This window comes from Hippopotamus amphibius, chromosome X, assembly GCF_030028045.1.
Source record: "Hippopotamus amphibius kiboko isolate mHipAmp2 chromosome X, mHipAmp2.hap2, whole genome shotgun sequence".
In the NCBI taxonomy this organism is placed as follows: domain Eukaryota; kingdom Metazoa; phylum Chordata; class Mammalia; order Artiodactyla; family Hippopotamidae; genus Hippopotamus; species Hippopotamus amphibius.
The window spans coordinates 89,935,968-89,957,773 of record NC_080203.1 but is presented as its reverse complement, the minus strand read 5'-3'; the positions used below and the strand labels follow the sequence as shown (position 1 = coordinate 89,957,773).

Below are 21,806 nucleotides of genomic sequence, written 5' to 3'. Positions count from 1 at the left end.
CAAAGAGAAAATCAAAAAAATACCTAGAAACAAATGACAATGAAAACACAATGACACAAAACTTATGGGATGCAGCAAAAGCAGTTCTAAGAAGGAAGTTTATAGCAATACAGTCCTACCTCAAGAAACAAGAAAAATATCAAATGAACAACCTAATCTTACACCTAAAACAATTAGAGAAAGAAGAACAAAGAAACCCCAAAGTGAGCAGAAGGAAAGAAATCATAAAGATCAGAGCAGAAATAAATGAAAAAGAAATGAAGGAAACAATAGCAAAGATCAATAAAACTAAAAGCTGGTTCTTCGAGAAGATAAAAAAATTGATAAACCATTAGCCAAACTTAGGAAAAAAAGGGAGAAGATACAAATCAACAGATTTAGAAATGAAAAGGGAGAAGTAACAACGGACACTGCAGAAATACAAAATATCATGAGAGACTACTACAAGCAACTATATGCCAATAAATTGGATAACCTGGAAGAAACGGATAAATTCTTAGAAAAGTACAGTCTTCCAAAACTGAACCAGGAAGAAATAGAACATATGAGCAGACCTATCACAAGTACTGAAATTGAGACTGTGATTAAAAACCTCCCAACAAACAAGAGCCCAGGGCCAGATGGCTTCATAGGCGAATTCTATCAAACATTTAGAGAAGAGCTAACACCTATGCTTCTCACACTCTTCCAAATTATAGCAGAAGGCGGAACACTCCCAAACTCATTCTACGAGGCCACCATCACCCTGATACCAAAACCAGGGGAAGATGTCACAAAAAAAGAAAATTACAGGCCAATATCCCTGATGAATATAGATGCAAAAATCCTCAACAAAATACTAGCTAGCAGAATCCAACAGCACATTAAAAAGATCATACACCATGATCAAGTGGGCTTTAAAGCTGGAATGCAAGGATTCTTCAATACACGTAAATCAATCAATGTGACACACCATATTAACAAATTGAAAGATAAAAACCATACGATCATCTCAATAGACGCAGAAAAAGCTTTTGACAAAATTCAACATCCATTTATGATAAAAACTCTCCAGAAAATGGGCATAGAAGGAAATTACCTCAACATAATAAAAGCCATATATGACAAACCAACAGCCAGCATCATTCTAAATGGTGAAAAACTGAAAGCATTCCATCTAAGGTCAGGAACAAGACAGGGGTGTCCACTCTCACCGTTATTATTCAACATAGTTTTGGACGTGTTAGCCACAACAATCAGGGAAGAAAATGAAATATTAGGAATCCAAATTGGAAAAGAAGAAGGAAAATTGTCACCCTTCGCAGATGACATGATGTTATACATAGAAAACCCTAAAGACTCTACCAGAAAACTGCTAGTACTAATCGATGAATTTAGTAAAGTAGCAGGATACAAAATTAATGCACAGAAATCTCTTGCATTCCTATACACTAACGACGAAAGAGCAGAAAGAGAAATTAAGGAAACCCTCCCATTTACCACTGCAACAAAAAGAATAAAATACCTAGGAATAAATCTGCCTAAGGAGGCAAAAGACCTGTATGCAGAAAAGTATAAGACACTGATGAAAGAAATCAAAGAGGATACAAACAGATGGAGGGACATACCATGTTCTTGGATTGGAAGAATCAATATTGTGAAAATGACTATCTTATCCAAAGCAATTTACAGATTCAACGCAATCCCTATCAAATTACCAACGGCATTTTTCACAGAACTAGAGCAAGAAATCTTACGATTTGTACAGAAATGCAAAAGACCCCGAAGAGCCAAGGCAATCTTCAGAAGGGAAGATGGAGTTGGTGGAATTAGGCTTCCTGACTTCAAACTATACTATAAGGCCACAGTGATCAAGACAGTATGGTACTGGCACAAAAAGAGAATGGAAGATCGATGGAACAGAATAGAGAACTCAGAGATAAACCCAAGCACATATGGGCACCTTATCTTTGACAAAGGAGGCAAGAATATGCAATGGAAAAAAGACAGCCTCTTCAATAAGTGGTGCTGGGAAAATTGGACAGCAACATGCAAAAGAATGAAATTAGAACACTTCCTAACACCATACACAAAAATAAACTCCAAATGGATTAAAGACCTACATGTAAGGCCAGACACCATAAAACTCCTAGAGGAAATCATAGGCAGAACACTCTATGACATCCATCAAAGCAACATCCTTTTTGACCCACCTCTTAGAATCATGGAAATAAAATCAAGAATAAACAAATGAGACCTCATGAAACTTAAAAGCTTTTGCACAGCGAAAGAAACCATAAACAAGACTAGAAGGCAACCCTCAGAATGGGAGAAGATACTTGCCAATGAAGCAACGGACAAAGGATTAATCTCCAAAATATACAAGCAGCTCATACAGCTTAATACCAAAAAAGCAAATAACCCAATCCACAAATGGGTGGAAGACCTAAAGAGACATTTCTCCAAAGAAGACATACAGAAGGTCAACAAACACATGAAAAGATGCTCAACATCACTAATTATTAGAGAAATGCAGGTCAAAGCCACAATGAGGTATCACCTCACCCCGGTCAGAATGGCCATCATCAAAAACTCTAGAGACAATAAATGTTGGAGAGGGTGTGGAGAAAAGGGAACTCTCCTGCACTGTTGGTGGGATTGTAAGCTGGTACAGCCACTATGGAAAACAGTTTGGAGGTTCCTTAAAAAACTACAAATAGAACTACCATATGACCCAGTAATCCCACTCCTGGGCATATACCCAGAGAAAACCATGATCCAAAAAGAAACAAGTAGCATAATGTTCATTGCAGCACTATTTACAATAGCCCCGACATGGAAACAACCTAGATGCCCATCAACAGATGAATGGATAATGAAGATGTGGCACATATATACAATGGAATATTACTCAGCCATAAAAAGGAATGAAATTGAACTATATGTCATGAGGTGGATAGACCTAGAGACTGTCATACAGAGTGAAGTAAGCCAGAAAGAGAAAAACAAATACTGTATGCTAACACATATATATGGAATCTGAAAAAATGGTACTGATGAAACCAGTGACAGGCAAGAGTGGAGATACAGAAGTAGAGAATGCACTTGAGGACACGGGGCTGGGGTGAGGGGCAAAGGGGAAGTTGGGACGAGGTGAGAGAGTAGCATAGACATATTTACACTACCAGCTGTAAAATAGATAGCTAGTGGGAAGTTGCTGTATAACAAAAGGAGATCAACTTCATGGGAGATGCCTTGGAGGGCCAGGACGGGGAGGGTGGGGGGGAGTCACGGAAGGGAGGGGAAATGGGGATATGTGTTTAGATGCAGCTGATTCACTTTGGTGTACCTCAGAGATGGGTACAAGAGTGTAAAGCAAATATATTCCAATAAAGAGTTAAAAAAAAAAAAAAAGAAAACACTAAACAAACAGAATAGCCAAGGAAATAGCATTTATAACATAGAATAAGACTTTAATATCTTCAAAGAGATGTGTGAATATACTACATCCATAAGAAAAATAATGAACTACAGTTACTAGAAATTAAAAATACAATCCTTGACATAAAAATAGCTGAATTAGAAACAGCTTAAGAGTTGAGAAATTCTCCCAGGACAAAAAGCAAAAGGACAAAGAGGTGGAAAGCATGAAATGAAAAGTTAATAGATAAGAAATAAAACTGTCTCTATTCACAGATGATAAGATCTTATATATTGATATTATACAGAAAATACAAAAGCTATTACAGCTAGTAAACAAACTCAGCAAAGTTGATGGATACAACATCGACAATCAAAAATCAATTGTATTTCTATACACTAGCAATGAAAAATCTGAAAAGGAAATTAAGAAAACAATTTCACTTATAATAACAAAGAGAATAAAATAACAAACAGTGCTGGAACAACTGGACAGCCACATGCAAAAGAATGAAGGTGGACCTTTACCTCACATCATATACAAAAATTAAGTCAAAATAACCCTACCATCTGTACCTAATCAATGTGAAGCAAAATAAAGACATTTCTGTACATTAATAATAAAAACAAATTGGTGACCCGTGCAATATATTTAAAAATATTACTCATAGAAGCATTTCAGGGGGGAACAAAAAGGAATTCTAGGACACGAGAAACAGTGGCAGGTTTGATCCAGATGTAGCAACAGATTGTTGAAACAAACAAAAGACTCCATTTGACCTCCACACTTGGAGGAGTCTCTTTTGAGCAACAAAGTTTAAATGACAGAGAATCACACTTCATTTTTTATAGTTCTAATCACATTACATGATCATCGGATAACACATATAATCATAAATGCTGTTTACTAATTTTCAATTCTTCCAACCAACCTACAGACAAAGCACAACCGTTAAAGAAAAAAAATGTAGATGTTATAAACTTTGCCAATGTTAAAAAGTAATTTTAGTAATAAAAAATGGGAGGTGTATGGGGAAGAAAAGTAGAGGAAAGAGAAAACATAACTTCTCCACCCTTTACAGAAGTGAGTCAAAATTTATTGTATAAAATTACTAAATCAAAAAAATCGATGTGCCCATGCGCCACGACTAGCCTACGAGCCACGACTGCTGAGCCCCTGTGCCGTGGCTGCTGAAGCCCCTGCGCCTGAAGCCTGTGCTCTGAGGTGGGAGAGGTCACTGCAGTGAGAGGCCTGCTACTGTGATGAAGAGTGGCCCCCTGCTCTCTGCAGCTGGGGGTGGGGGGTGGGGGGCATGTGCAGCAACGAGGACCCAACGCAGCCAAAATAAATAAAAATATAAATATAAATAAATAAATAAATTTTTTAAATTTTTAAAAATTGATAAGTATATTATTTACAAGTTATTAATAGCAATGACCACAGAATTAAAACTAGGGAACTTAACAGTGTTTGGGGAGTGGGAGCGTTAACACAATAATTCCTTTTAATTTTCTATCCTTCTAAAGTTCTTTTGCATTTATGCATTAATTGCATAATTTTAAATTACTAGTTTACCAAAAAATAAGTATTTAAATTATATTTACTCAATGGAATATTATGTTGTTTAAAAAAGTTAGGTGAGGTGGAACTATGTATACTGACATGGATAGATGTCCATAAGTGGGAAAAAAATGCAGAACAGCACATGTATGTCAGAAAATATATGTATATAAATATGTAGTATGTATCTGTGTCTTTGTAAATAGATATAATACATATAAAGAAGTGCTATATAAATATTTGTATATTAATGAAAACCATGTCTGGAAAGATTTATTAACAGCTGTGTCTAGGTTTGGAAGTGAGGTGGATTTTACTTTATATACATGCATATACTACTTATATAATAATAATAATGAGATACAGTAATAAATATTTAAAAATATGTCTATGATATAATGTAAAATTTAAAAAGTTAAGTTGTAGGCCAATATGTTTATAGCACAATCCTACTTTTGTGAATAAGAAGTTATAGGTTTGTAACTAGACCTGTGTAAGCTTAAGTCAGGAAGGATTAGTACCATATAATGGATAAGCACTAGATAGTGGTTATCCCTGTGAGTTGAAGGAACAGAAAAGAGAAATTAAATTCCTATATTACATAAGTTAAAAAAAACAAGTCATGAGATTATGAGTTTATTTTCTTTTCTTTTTAAATTTTTTTCAAATAACAACCCACAAAGAATATTAAATTAAAACCATAATATTTTTAAAAAGGAAACTGATAACAGGCATTTTTAAGCAGAAATCTAAAAGCAAGTTCTTCCTACCCACTAAAACAATCTATAAATCAGTCCTGTTCTGTCATTAATACAAAAATAAACATTGCTCACAAGTTCCTACCTAATTCACCAGAGGGCTCTCTCACCAAGATAGTTCTATCATCTCTATTGAGAAGTTCTGGGCCCCTACAGCCTAAGCCATGGCCCTCTTAAATACCTGTGACCTCAGAATCTTGGGACATAGATAATTTCATTTCAAAGGACAGAACTTTAGAAAAGAAGGCATTTCTTTAAAAGCATAGGATAAGGAATTGGTTAGAAAGAATGATACTTACATGTAAACATAATTCGCTGGGTATAGAAGTTATCACATTCAGGTCCCTTTTGAACACGGATATGTTAGCAGGCTGACTCATAGCCACATTGGACAGAATCTTAGAGCCTGTCTGCTGAAAATTAGGGGACTGTGCAGGACTATCTTGAATTCCACAGTGACTGATGCCTATGACTTCTGGCACTGGACATGAGAGTGTGTCTTCAGCAGAGGAAGAAAATGGAGAGTCTATGCTTTGGGTATCCTTCTGACTCTCAGGATAGATGCTAGATATGCTATGCTCCTGATAGAGCAAATTTCTTAATTTTTCATCCAGAGTTTTAATTCGGTTGTCTGCAAACTCCATTTTTGGAGGTCTTTCCCCATCTGATTCCAGGACAGTAGAGGATAGAAGGCTAGTCGGTTCAAGGCTGGGGGTCTGAGTGGGAATGACCATCTTAGGAGAACTTGCTTCCGTGTTCACTGCAGTTTCTCCTTCTTGGGAAATAAACTCTGCATCCATAGTTGGCTGCTGCACTGGTAAGGACTGAGGCTTTTGATCAGATATAAATGCCGGGGTTGTAAGAGAGTTAGCAGCAATCTGAGTTGACTCGCCAGGAGCTGCCTGACTGACAGCTTGGTGACCTGGATACACAGGTAGGAATATGCCTGCTTGGTTGGTGAGTCCCTCACATTCAAGTGGAACTGCCCGAACTGAAGTAGCAGTATGACTGGAACTACTAGCAGCTGGTGCCATTATCTGACTGTCATCTTCCACTTGATAAAGTATAGATGGCTGCTTAGTTTCTACACTGGCATATTCAGAAATCTTACCATCAACTACATCCTTGTGCTCTGATGTGGAGGTGAAAAGTGCACGCTGGCATGAATTATTTTCTAGAGTGATCAGTGTGTCCTGTGATATTTCCTTAGTACTTATGTTTCTTGGACCTGGAACAATAACAAAGAATGGCTAAGTATGTATTGGTAAGTACAAAGCATGGACTAGTACCCAAACTCAAGAGGGACAGGAGGAGCAAGGGAGCAAATTAGAACCTGTGTGAAAGTACTCTTGTAAATAAGATTCAAAATACATAGAATTCAACCTAAGAAGGAGAGAAACCTTTTCTTTTTTTTTTCCATAAATATTAAAATTTAAATGGCTTAAGTTACATCCTAACATTAACATCTTCAAAAATGCTTATGAAAATTCTCATAAGTATCAAATACCATGAAAACAAGTTAAAGATATGGTATATATTTTGCATCCCATCTTCCAGGTCTGAATAAAGTTGACAGAGAACAAACACTTACTAGAAAGCAGATTTAGCCCAGGAATGGTAGACATGGACTGCTGAAGAGAAGGAGGAGATTGAGCCTCACGGTTTCTTATTGTCTGATTGATACAAAATCGCCATCGACCAACTGGGGATGACTGAGGAGCAGACTCATCTGTAGAAAGAACTCGCAAAAATTAATATGTTAGGCAATTGTCAATATGTTTACCTTACTGACTAAGGAAGCCAGGTTAAAACACCAATATGTCTTTTTTATCTCCATTTTCAACAGCACTAGGATATATGTAACTTATTAGACCAAACCTCCCAACCCTGACTGACAAATACTCTAAAAAACTAAGCACAAGATATCTTTAGAGAAGGATTTTGGATTCTATGGAAACAAAATTGTATCAATAGCAATTAAAAGCAGGGCACTTTTTTGGGAAAAAAATGAAAAGCACTTTTTCCACTAAAACCTACACCTTCTGTATCTTGATTACGGTGGTGCATACACAAATCTATAAGAGGACTAAAATTTACAGAATTCTACACCAAAAGAAAAAAAAGAGTCAATTTTACTGTATGACAACTTAAAAAATAAAGTAAAATAAGCCCCTACATCTGTACTCCTACTTATTATTCAAATAAGTAATTCTCTCTTAAACTTTATCTGACTTTGCCAGTCAGAAATCTACTCAGACTCCTGCTAATGAGAAAAAGAAGACAGAGGAGAACCCTGGCATCCTAACACAAAGTAAATTTCAGGGTTATGGTATCTGGTTCCATGACTCCCACACCACCTGTTGCTTCTTCATGCTGTTATAATTCCTTCAGAGGTCCTCACTTGTCTATGACTATTCTCCCCCTCCCAGATACTCTAAATATACCCATGACCAAGCTGAAAAGAATGGAGAGATACGGTCTGAGAAAAGAAAATAGAAGACCCCATTTTTAGTCCCTGGAAGTTTTATATGGTATCTGATTTACAAAAACTTATCAGTGACCAGAGAAAGTAGAAGCATATCATTAGAGGAATGAAATCAATACACAAATGCTATTAAAACATGAGGCAAACTTAGAACATAATGATTTTAGTTAAGAAAGTTGCTATCTGGCACTAGGGGGAAAAAACTTACCAGTTAAGTTCAAACAGTAAAGCTGTTAAAGGTCATCAGTACTGTGATTGCTTTTCTGGTAACATACCATGCAACAACTCAGAAATAAATTAATCAGGTAAAGAACCAATACTTGAAGGAAATTTGGAGAATGGTTTTACTTCTCACTTTTTTTTTTTCACTCCTTATTTCTGGGCACTTATTTCAAAGTGTGAGAAAACCTACATTAGCAACTTATCAAATTCCTTTACTGGCTAACATCTTTCCCAAGTTGTGTAAATTAAAAGTTTCCAAATGTCTTGTTTCAAAAGCTAAATGGTGTGTGTCAGCTGGGATTTTTCTCCCTTTCTTAGTTCTTCCAGACTACTTTGTAGCAATCTGAGTCTACAGCATCACCTTCCACCTGAACCCAAAGATCTAAGAGGAGCTTCAAGCTGTGAAAAGACTCCCAATGGATTCATCTGAGGTTAACCCAACCTGGACCCTGGAGTCTCCTCAAATGTCCATCCATGAAAATTCCCAGGCAACTCCAGTTGCCTCTCAACCTACATCTGAGGTGCTAATAAAGAACCTCAGTAACTTGACACTCAACCCCAATAACAAATTGCCACTTATTCTACCTTAACCTACTGGGCAGTTACTTGGTGAAAACATACCCTACAGGCCAGGGGTGAGGACAGTGTTAACGGATAGGAGAGAGAAGATGGAACGGCTGATTCAATCTATTAAAAAACACTACAGCAAAGGAGTTCCTCAGTCTGACTCAAAGAGAACTACAGCAGAATGATGTTGAGACTCGATCAAGAGTACAAAGATTTAGATGTAGCTGTCGTTTTTGCCAGTTTCATAGAGATCCTTTTGAGGATAGTGATGAGAATTATTACAATAATAAGTATTACAGTAATTATGACATGGAGTCAAATGAGCCATAAATTGTATTCTTGTACTATTTTTTCTTGCTGATAATTTCAGGATCGTTATGAAGCAGCTTGGGAAATATTTGTACCAATATTTTGATAACCTGTAAGTTGTGTCTTTTTTTTCTTATATGTCCTTTCCACCTTGCATTTGAATGACTTGCCTATACTTTGGTTCCACTTTGTGAAACAAATTAACTTGTGGGAAAGGAACTTGAAGACTTTGGGTGGCTTGACCACAGCATTGTTAGAACAGCATGTTAAATTGTAATAAAAATTTGACGTGCTGTTTCAATTTTCAGTAACAAATGTGTTTATAGAGGATCTTATTAAAATTGAGACTTATTTGAGTACCTTTAAAAAAATTCTTGTTCTTATTTTAGACTTTTTTTGCTAGCTACGTATTAAATGAATAATACCCCATCATGTTCCCAGGATGTAAATATCTGGCATTGTAATTTTTTGTGATATTGTCCTGTTTTAGTTCAGTTGTCTTCTTTCATAACCCACATGTACACAGACCTGGATTTCTTTGTGGGATAAAAGAGATAAATAAAACTCATCTTCTGCCCTCCAAAAAAAAAAAAAAAACAAATGCTTAATGGTAAATTTTATTAAATATACTTACTGCTGGTTTGAGTGGATGCAGAATTTATCTGTACTTGTTCAGATGATCCTGTCTGAATTAGAAATGAATAGGTAAATAAAGAAATTCCTGATACATATCCAAGAAGACCTATTTGCTAACCAATTGTTCTTACTTGGCTACTGCTGGATTCCATGATAACAGAGTCAACTCCAACAGCTCTTTCTGCAGCAGAGTGGACATGAAGAATCTCCTGGGCTTGACCTACGATAGCCCTCAATTCTTCTACAAATTTTTCTTTTTCACTTTCCAGGACAAAGTTATCTTCGACCTATCCAAAAGTAAAAGTAACTCTATTCACATGGATGAATTTAGTTTCTTCAAAATTATAATATGGTGACTACCATAAAAAAACAAATTAGGTATTTAGCTCTAAATGCCACAACAGAATTAACAAAGACCAGCAATAAGATGCCACATAATACATTAAGTTATTCTATTTTGAGACCACCACCATTTGTCAGATTGGCAGTACCTACCAGAAGCCAGCATTAAAAAAATATCTGGCATTCTATAAATTGATTGCCATTTGAAGAACATAACTGAGGCAATATTTATGTTTAAAACTAGAATGTCCAAACCCAAAAGCTTTTAAATAAAAAAAAATCACAAAACAAAACATCTCTAAAGATGATAAAGAATGGCCCAGAGACAGTTCAGAAAAGACTATGTTGAATAAGAGGCAGAACTGACAAAACTATTAACTTTTAGAATGTTAAATTCTGCTTGGCCAGGAATGTATAACCAAAGAAAACTGGCAGAAACAAAAGCATTATGTACTCTTCCTGCCACCCTAAACCATCCCCATAAAAAAAAGAGAGAGAGAGAAGGGGAATACTAACTTAACCCTAACAATTCAAAGAAAATACAAAAACTAAATGAAATGATGAACATTACTTGAACACTTATATGTAAGATGTTATCTCAGTAGCTAATATATTAGAATTACCTGGGGAACTTTACAAACTATTACTGCTTAAGCCTCTTCTCCAAAAATTCTGATTTAATTAGGGACCCAGGCAACAGGATTGTTTTTGTTTTTGTTTTTGTTTTGGGGTTTTTTTGGCCACGCCTTGCAGGATCTTAGTTTCCCAACCAGGGACTGAACCTGGACAATGGCAGTGAAAGCGCAGAGTCCTAACCACTGGACCACCAGGGAATTCCCAACAGCATTGTTTTTATTTTTATTTTTTTTCAGAATTGTTTTTAAAAAGCTCTTCCGGTGATTTTGACATGCAGCTAGGGATAAGAACCGCTGACCTAGATCCTCTCTTAATGAAACTTCCTCATATTTTACACATAAATATACAGAAACCAAAGGAGGTATAGTGACTTACTCTTCATCATAACCAATTTACCTCTGTACAAATTTTAAAAACTAGCAGTACCCTAAAAAAAGATGTCTCTGAATAAAAGGGGGGAGAGTTAGAGGGGAAAAAGAGACAGAATGCTGGAAGGAAAAGAATTTGGTTTTACTGCACTTACCATATAGTCTGCAATATCCTCTGGTGCATCACCATCAACATCAAACTTGAAGGTGACCATCTTGTTATTGTGTGTCTCCAGTTGACACTCCACCATGTTGTCTCCAGAGGTTGACACCTGGGCACAAACATTTCACTAGTTTAAGAGTCAGTCACTGTCTTCTCTTTGCAAATGGTGCAGGAAACACTTGGATGAGCTCACATACAACATATGAAAAAAATGGTTTAAAACGTTCAGAATCTAAAAAGATTCTGTTTTTCCCTTGCTGAAATGCTGTCTAAATAACCATTGTATGACAGATCTAAGGTTCAAATTATTCAGCAAAAAATAAGTTAGAAATGTGAACGTGTGAGAAAGAAAAGGAACACAACTTTTATAAAAACGCAAAAAAAAGTTACAATAGTCACTACAGCTATCTGCAATGCAAAGATCTAAATCTGGTCATTCACTTCTAAAATTCTCCTAATCCCACAAATTGACCCTTTAAGCAAAAGAAAATGCACTGCTAATGGAAATGTAAACTGGGTCAACCTTTCTAGACAGCAATCCAGAAATATGTATTTAGAAATTTTAAAAATCTTCATACTCTTTGACCCACTAATTCTACTTCTAGGAATCTATCATAAGGAAATAATCAGGTATATATACAAAGATTTGTCTTCAAGGGCGTTTGCTGCGGAGTTTCATAATACTCTATACTCACCTCCACAGCAACATCACCCCTCCCTGACCCCCAGACCTCAATATTCACTCTTAACCAAATCATATTTACACACTGACCTGAAGGACAGTAAGCTGAAATTTAGTCCCCTTCTCTGATCGAGGACAGGAAGCTCTTCTCTGTTTGATCCGATCTTGTTTGCCATTTCCACTTGGGTTATCAGGGTTTTCCTTCACAGCTGCCACATCATTATTCAAACTACTATTTAAAAAACACAAAAGCCACTCCAATTCAATTTCTCAGAGAAGACATCATTCCATGATTCTCAAAGCCCAATATTTAACCCAAATCAGAGTTAACATCTGAAATTCCTTTGTGGCTAGAATCATTCCATCTTGATGGTAAAATTCTAAGCAAAACCCTCAATTATAAAATCATAAATAATGAGTTTAAATAAAATATATAAGTAGTACAATATCTCTCAAAAATTATGACTGCACAACTCTGCAAATATACTAAATGCCACTGAATTGTACATTTTATTTATTTATTTTAATAGTGGCAGTTTGTTTCTTTTTAATTAATTAATTAATTAATTATTGGCTGCGTTGGGTCTTCTGTTGCTGCACATGGCTTTCTCTAGTTGCGGCAAGTGGGAGCTACTCTTCATTGTGGTGCTCGGGCTCCTCATCTCAGTGGCTTCTCTGGTTGCAGAGCATGGGCTCTAAGCATATGGGCTTCAGTAGCTCCAGCACATGAGTTCAATAGTTGTGGCGCATGGGCTTAGTTGCTGCTTAGCATGTGGGATCTTCCCGGACCAGGCATCGAATCTGTGTCCCCTGCATTGGCAGATGGATTCTTAACCACTGCACCACCTAGGAAGTCCCAAATTGTACACTTTAAATGGGTGAAAATTTAATGGTATGTGAATTATATCTCAATAAAGCTGGGTTTTGGGGTTTTTTTTTTGGCTGCGCTGGGTCTTCATTGCTGCTCGAAGGTTTTTCTCTAGTTGAGGCGAGTGGGGGCTACTCTTTGTTTTGGTGCATGCGCTTCCCATTGTGGTGGCTTCTCCTGTTGCAGAGCAAGGGCTCTAAGTGCATGGGCTTCAGTAGTTGCAGCACACAGGCTCAGTCTTTGTGGCTTGCGGGCTCTAGAGCACAGGCTTAGTAGTTGTGGTGCATGGACTTAGCTGTTCCTAGGCATGTGGGATCTTCCTGGACCAGGGATGGAACCCGTGTCCCCTGCACTGGCAGGTGGATTCTTAACCACTGTGCTACCATGGACGTCCCAATAAAGCCGTTTTTAAAAGTTATGAAACACTGAGTTTATATTGTATGTATTAGGTAAACATCTCACAGTAGTGGGAGTGAAAGATAAACACTGTTAGTGATGGACCTCTGTGGAATCTTTTATCAGGGGATGTTCTTGATCAATTGTATTTTGTTTTGGGGTTTTTCTTATTACTATATTCAAATAAAACTTCTAAAAGCCAATTCTCACTCAAAATATACCTCTTTATGTAATGAACTCAACGGGGATAGACGAGGTGTGGAAGACAGGAATAGTTCAGGAAACAGAACAAGAAATGAAAATGAGATATAGAAAATGTAGTATGTGTGTACAATGGAATATTACTCAGCCATAAAAAAGAATGAAATCTTGCCATTTGTAAGAACATAGATGGAACTTGAGGGCAAGCTAAGTGAAGTAAGTCACAAAGAGAAAGACAAATACCATATGAGTTCACTTCTATGTACAATCTGAAGAAAAAAACAAAACAAAACAAAACAAATCAAACAAAAAAATCCCCAAGCTCACAGATACAGAGAACAGATTGGTGGTTGTCAGAAGCAGGGGTGGGGGGAGGGGTGGAGAGTGGGCAAAATGGGTGAAGGGAGTCAAAAAGTACAAACTATCAGTTATAAAATAAGTAAGTCATGGGGATGTAATATACAGCATGGCGACTATAATTAATAATACTGTATTGCATATTTCCAACTTGCTAAAAGAGTAGATTTTAAAAGTTCTCATCATAAGAAAAAACATTTGTAACTATATATAATGATGGATTTTTTTGTGTGTGGTTTGTTAGCTTATTTTTTTTTAGCTCTTTATTGGAATATAATTGCTTTACACTGTTGTGCCAGTTTCTGCTGTACAATAAAGTGAATCAGCTGCATCCATAAATATATTCCCATATCCCCTTCCTCCCACGACTCCTTCCCACCCTTCCCAATCCCAGCCCTCTAAGTCATCACCCATCATTGAGTTGATCTCCCTGCGTTATGTGGCAGCTTCCCACTAGCTATCTATTTTACATTTGGTAGTGTATATATGTCAATGCTACTCTCTCACTTCGTCCCAGCTTCCCTTTCAGCCCCTACCCCATGTCCTGAAGTCCGTTCTCTACATCTGCATCTTTATTCTTGCCCTGTCACTGGGTTCATCATGTTTAAACTAGACTTATTGTGGTGATCATTTCACAATATATACAAATATTGAATCATTATATTGTACATCTGAAACTAATATAAGGGTATAAGTCAGTTTTACCTCAACAGAAAGAAAAAATAAAGAGAGAGAGAGAAAGAAAGAAAGAAAAAGAAAGAAAGAAAGAAAGAAAGAAAGAAAGAAAGAAAGAAAGAAAGAGAAAAGAAAAGAAAGAAAGGGGAGGGAGGGAAGAAGAAAAAAATACACCACATTTTGGTTAAAAAAAAAACTGAAAATGAATAATGTGAAAATGATTCAGCAATATTAATTCTAACTAGTTTTATTTTGCAGGTTCAAGTCAATGTGATTATGACAGGGTAGACTCTCAGCTGATCTGGGTCAAAGGTATTTTTCAGCTTTTTCTTTAATAAATTTGAAGGTATTTCAATAAATAACAAAAATTCCAATAAATACATTTGAAACTTAAATGAGATCTGTAAGCACCAGATATTTTTTAAATTAATTTTAGTTAAGTCCTTTCTCCTCAAAACTACTCATGAAGCATCTGTATAAAGATATACAAGAAAAGATAAAAACAAATCCTAAATTTTTTCTATGTCCCTGTGAAAAAGAATTTTCATAAATACAAGTGGAGGAAGAAGAAACATTAATACTGTCCTAGTTTTTTAATAGAGAAATAGCAGTAACAAATAACACCTTCAGAGAATAAAAGGGACATAATTTTAGTCAATGCAGTTGTATCATTCACTTTGCAAAGTTATCTTAAACACTAGTTTAGGGTTTGGAACAAGATGGCAGAAACTCAACTCAACCTATTCCTCCCCCACTAAATATAACTAAAAAAATCTGGAAATAATACAGTAGAATATCACAGGAGGGCACTGAAGAGTGAAAAGATGAAGGCACAACTGGCTAGGGACTCCCAGGACTTGAGGAAAAATATAGCAGCTTGGCATCTCCTGATTACCCACCCAGTGACATAAAGCAATCCATGCTCAGTGTCTCCTGACTCCCTAGCCAAAAGGCAAAGGTAGCCCAAGCCCAGTGGTCTCCTGACCCCGAACCTAGCAGTAGAAGGTGGTTCAGATGGGCCCTTTCGTCCCTTGGTGACACTGGTGGGAACCCTACCAGTAGCATGTGGTCTGGAAAGCTGGCCTAGGGCAGTGGGCTTAGAGAAGTGGTCTCCAACTCTTTGGTCCAGCAGTGGATCCCAGTGGTATCAGGTGAACCAAGCAGAGCAGAATAACACTACAATGACTGAAAACTAAATTGTCATTATAACCATCATCCACAAAAGTAGACCAGGATCTTTGCACTTAAACACAGTGACTGCCTGCTAAAATAGAGTATTTAAATAGGATACAGAGTAACCTAACATAATATCCAAAATGTCCAGGAGACAAATGAAAATTCTTTGTCATGCCAAAAACCAGGAAAATCACAACCTGAATGTGAAAGACAATCAACAGATGCCAACATAAGAATGAATCAGATATTGGAATTACCTGACAAGGATTTTAAAGCATCCATTATCAAATTGTTTCAATGAGCAATTATAAATGCTCTTGAAGCAAATGAAAAGCTAGAAAATCTCATAACAAAAGAAGATATTAAGAAAGAACCAAATGGAAATTATAGGAGTACAACCATAGAAATAAAAAATGCACTGAATGGGCACAATAGCAGAATGAATAGGACAAAGGTAAGAATCAGTGAGCCTGAAGACAGAACAAGTGAAATTAGTCCAATCTGAACAAGATAGAGAAAAATATTAGTTTACATCTACCAAGTCACAATACAATTATATATCTGGTTGTAATTTATTTCTTTAGATTAGCTGGAACTTTAAATTACATTATTATTTCCTTTTTAAATTCTTATAATCTTTTTCTAAAAACAGAATATGATGGGAATTCCCTGGAAGTCCAGTGGTTAGGACTCCACACTCTCACTGCCAAGGACCCACACCCTCACTGCCAAGGACTCAGGTTCGATACCTGGTCAGGGAACTAAGATCCCGCAAGTCATGGTGGTGCAGCCAAAAACAAAACAAAACAAAACAAAACAACCAGAATATTATAATAATGTGAACAAGGAATTGGTCATAATTTCATAATCCATATGACATTGATTAACATAAAAAAGTAAAAATAATATCTACTATTTTTATTGAACATACACGCAAATACTAGAACACAGAAGCTTCTTCAATCAAGAAACACTAAGCACCTAACAAATGAAAATACGTCAACATACCTTCATTGCTTTCAGGGCATTATTTTGAAGATACTCACCTTCGAACTAAATCTGGTTTTGGAAGGGTTGCTTGATATTCAGCTCCAACTGCTTGGGATATATGCTGCAAATAGTGCAGAAATAAAACTTATTATGATAACAGCAAACTTCAAGCCAAAGGTGCAATTTGCTATTATTGCACACAATATGTTTGTTACATTTCATATTTTGGTTACCACACAAACCAGGCAGAATGTCTGCATTACTGAATGTCTATATCAATCCTATTATTGACCTTACTACCAAAGAGAAAGAAAAATAATATGTAGCAGTATTGATATTGATCATGAATTTTTCATTTAAAAAGACAGAACTTTTTTTAAATCTCTTTATTGGAATATATTTGCTTTACACTCTTGTACCCATCTCTGAGGTACACCAAAGTGAATCACATTTATTTATACATATATCCCCATATGCCCTCCCTCTCACAACTCCCCCCCACCCTCCCTGTCCTGGCCCTCTAAGGCATCACCCATCATCAAGTTGATCTCCCCTTGTTTTACAGGAACGTCCCACTAGCTATCTATTTTACAGTTGGTAGTGTAAATATGTCTGTGCTATTCTCTCACTTCGTCCCAGCTTCCCCTTCGCCCCCCCACCCCAGCCCCATGTCCTCAAGTCCATTATCTACATCTGTATCTCCACTCTTGCCTGGTCACTGGGTTCATCAGTACCATTTCTTCAGATTCCACACATGTGAGTTAGCATACAGTATTTGTTTTCTCTTTCTGGATTACTTCACTCTGTATGACAGTCTCTAGGTCTATCCACTTCATTACATACAGCTCCATTTCGTTCTTTTTATGGCTGAGTAATATTCCATTGTGTATATGTGCCACATCTTCTTTAGCCATTCATCTGTTGATGGGCATTTAGGGTGCTTCCGTGTCCTGGCTATTGTAAATAGTGCTGCAATGAACATTATGCTACTTGTTTCTTTTTGGATCATGGTTTTCTCTGGGTATATGCCCAGGAGTGGGATTACTGGGTCATATGGTAGTTCTATTTGTAGTTTTTTAAGGAACCTCCAAACTGTTTTCCATAGTGGCTGTACCAGCTTACAATCCCACCAACAGTGCAGGAGAGTTCCCTTTTCTCCACACCCTCTCCAACATTTATTGTTTCTAGACTTTTTGATGATGGCCATTCTGACCGGGGTGAGGGGATACCTCATTGTGGCTTTGACTTGCATTTCTCTAATGATTAGTGATGTCGAGCATCTTTTCATGTGTTTGTTAGCCATCTGCATGTCTTCTTTGGAGAAATGTCTCTTTAGGTCTTCCACCCATTTGTGGATTGGGTTATTTGCTTTTTTGGTAATAAGCTGCATGAGGTGCTTATATATTTTGGAAATTAATCCTTTGTCCGTTGCTTCGTTGGCAAGTATTTCTCCCATTCTGAGGGTTGTCTTCTTGTCTTGTTTATGGTTTCTTTCACTGTGCAAAAGCTTTGAAGTTTCATGAGGTCCCATTTGCTTATTCTTGATTTTATTTCCATGATTCTAGGAGGTGGGTCAAAAAGGATCTTGCTTTGATGGATGTCATAGAGTGTTCTGCCTATGTTTTCCACTGCAAGCCAGAAGGGAATGGCAGGATATACTGAAAGTCCTGAGAGAGACAAACCTACAGCCAAGAATACTCTACCCAGCAAGAATCTCATTCAGATTTGACAGAGAAATCAAAAGATTACAGACAAGCAAAAGTTAAGAGAATTCAGCACCACCAAACCAGCCTTCCAACAATTGCTAAAGGAACTTTTCTAAGCTGGAAACACAAGAGAAAGAAAAGACCTACAAAAGAACAGACAAAACAATTAAGAAAATGGTAATAGGAACATACATGTCAATAATCACCTTAAATGTAAATGGATTGAACGCTCCAACCAAGAGACACAGATTGGCTGAATGGATACAGAAACAAGACACTTACATATGCTGTCTACAAGAAACCCACTTCAGACCAAGGGACACACATAGACTGAAAGTAAGGAGATGGAAAAAGATATTCCATGAAAATGAAAGTCAAAAAAAGCTAGAGTAGCAATACTCATATCAGACACATTAGACTTTAAAAACTATTACAAGAGACAAGGAAGGACACAACATAATGATCAAGGGATCAATCCAAGAAGAAGATACAACAATTGTAAATATCTATGCACCCAACATAGGAGCACCTCAATACATAAGGCAAATGCTAACAGCCATAAAAGGGGAAATCGACAGGAACACAAGAATAGTAGGAGACATTAACACCCCACTTACATCAAGGGACAGATCATCCAGACAGAAAATAAATAAGGACACACAAACTTTAAATGACATATTAGACCATCTTGACTTAATTGATATTTATAGGACAATCCACCCAAAAACTACAGAATACACTTTCTTCTCAACTGCACATGGAACATTCTCCAGGATAGATCACATCTTGGGTCACAAATCAAGCATTGGTAAATTCAAAAAAACTGTAATCATATGAAGCATTTTCTCTGACCACAGTACCATGAGACTAGATAACAATTACAGGAAAAAAAATGTGAAAAATACAACCACATGGAGACTAAACAATATGCTATTAAACAACCAAGAAATTACTAAAGAAATCAAAGAGGAAATCAAAAAATACCTAGAAGCAAATGACAATGAAAATACAATGACCCAAAACCTATGGGATGCAGCAAAAGCAGTGCTAAGAGGGAAGTTCATAGCAATACAGTTCTACCTTAAGAAACAAGAAAAATATCGAATAAACAACCTAACCTTACACCTAAAACAATTAGAGAAAGAAGAACAAAGAAACCCCAAAGTGAGCAGAAGGAAAGAAATCATAAAGATCAGATCAGAAATAAATGAAAAAGAAATGACAAAAACAATAGCAAAGATCAGCAAAACTAAAAGCTGGTTCTTTCAGAAGATAAACAAAATTGATAAACCATTAGCCACACTCATCAGGAAAAAAAGGGAGAAGATGCAAATCAACAGAATTAGAAATGAAAAAGGAGTAACAACTGACACCACAGAAATACAAAATATCATGAGAGACTACTACAAGCAACTATATGCCAATAAATTGGATAACCTGGAAGAAATGGATAAATTCTTAGAAAAGTACAATCTTCCAAAACTGAACCAGGAAGAAATACAAAATATGAACAGACCAATCACAAGTACAGAAATTGAGACTGTGATTAAAAATCTCCAAACAGACAAGAGCCCAGGGCCAGATGGCGTCACAGGCAAAGTACATCAAACATTTAGAGAAGAGCTGACACCAGTCCTGCTCAAACTTTTCCAAAATACAGCAGAAGGAGGAACACTCCCAAACTCATTCTACCGGGACACCATCACCCTGATACCAAAACCAGGGGAAGATGTCACAAAAAAAAATTACAGACCAATATCACTGATGAATATAGATGCAAAAATCCTCAACAAAATACTAGCTAACAGAATCCAACAGCACATTAAAAAGATCAAACACCATGATAAGTGGGGTTTATCCCTGGAATGGAAGGATTCTTCAATATACACAAATCAATCAATGTGATATATCATATCAACAAACTGAAGGATAAAAACCATATGATCATCTCAATAGATGCAGAAAAAGCTTTTGACAACATCCATTTATGATAAAAACTCTCCAGAAAATGGGCATAGAAGGAAATTACCTCAACATAATAAAAGCCATATATGACAAACCAACAGCCAGCATCATTCTAAATGGTGAAAAACTGAAAGCATTCCCTCTAAGGACAGGAACAAGACAAGGCTGTCCACTCTCACCATTATTATTCAGCATAGTTTTGGAAGTTTTAGCCACAGCAATCAGAGAAGAAAATGAAATCAAGGAATCCAAATTGGAAAAGCAGTAAAATTGTCACTCTCTGCAGATGACATGATATTATACCTAGAAAACCCTAAAGATTCCACCAGAAATCTGCTAGCACTAATCGATGAATTTAGTAAAGTAGCAGGATACAAAATTAATGCACAGAAATCTCTTGCATTCCTATACACTAACGACGAAAGAGCAGAAAGAGAAATTAAGGAAACCCTCCCATTTACCACTGCAACAAAAAGAATAAAATACCTAGGAATAAATCTGCCTAAGGAGGCAAAAGACCTGTATGCAGAAAAGTATAAGACACTGATGAAAGAAAACAAAGATGATACAAACAGATGGAGGGATATACAATGTTCTTGGATTGGAAGAATCAATATTGTAAAAATGACTATCTTACCCAAAGCAATTTACAGATTCAACGCAATCCCTATCAAATTACCAATGGCATTTTTCACAGAACTAGAGCAAGAAATCTTACGATTTGTATGGAAACGCAAAAGACCCCGAATAGCCAAAGCAACCTTGAGAAGGAAAGACGGAGTTGGTGGAATTAGGCTTCCTGACTTCAAACTATACTACAAGGCCACAGTGATCAAGACAGTATGGTACTGGCATAAAAACAGAAAAGTAGATCAATGGAACAGAATAGAGAACCCAGAGGTAAACCCACGCACATATGGGCACCTTATCTTTGACAAAGGAGGCAAGAACATACAATGGAAAAAAGACAGCCTCTTCAATAAGTGGTGCTGGGAAAATTGGACAGCAACATGTAAAAGAATGAAATTAGAACACTCCCTAACACCATACACAAAAATAAACTCAAAATGGATTAAAGACCTAAATGTAAGGGCTGACACGATAGCATTGTTTTATATACTTTTGTTTGTGTTATTTTTCAATGGCTTCCAGTCCTGATTGTAAAACTACTAATAGGGACTTCCCTGGTGGCACAGTGGTTAAGAATCCGCCTGCCAATGCAGGGGATGTGGGTTCGATCCCTGTTCCGGGAAGATCCCACATGCCGTGGAACAACTAAGCCCATGAGCCACAACTACTGAGCCTGTGCTCTAGAACCCGTGACCAAAAACTATGGAGCCCACA

The 21,806-nt window shown here is 36.7% G+C and overlaps 1 protein-coding gene and 1 pseudogene across 1 annotated transcript in view; one reads left to right on the top strand and one right to left on the bottom strand.

Moving 5' to 3' along the window:
* Window positions 1-21,806, bottom strand: part of WNK3 (WNK lysine deficient protein kinase 3) — a 182,932-nt gene that overhangs the window by 29,120 nt on the left and 132,006 nt on the right. The window contains exons 11-17 of the mRNA XM_057718521.1: window positions 16,848-16,912; window positions 12,219-12,357; window positions 11,439-11,555; window positions 10,069-10,224; window positions 9,936-9,987; window positions 7,310-7,447; window positions 6,018-6,946 (exon numbers count right to left, since the gene is read on the bottom strand). Coding sequence (XP_057574504.1) covers window positions 6,018-6,946; window positions 7,310-7,447; window positions 9,936-9,987; window positions 10,069-10,224; window positions 11,439-11,555; window positions 12,219-12,357; window positions 16,848-16,912 — 1,596 coding nt within the window. The remainder of the gene's footprint in view (window positions 1-6,017; window positions 6,947-7,309; window positions 7,448-9,935; window positions 9,988-10,068; window positions 10,225-11,438; window positions 11,556-12,218; window positions 12,358-16,847; window positions 16,913-21,806) is intronic.
* LOC130841905 (developmental pluripotency-associated protein 3-like) lies at window positions 8,842-9,322 on the top strand (annotated as a pseudogene).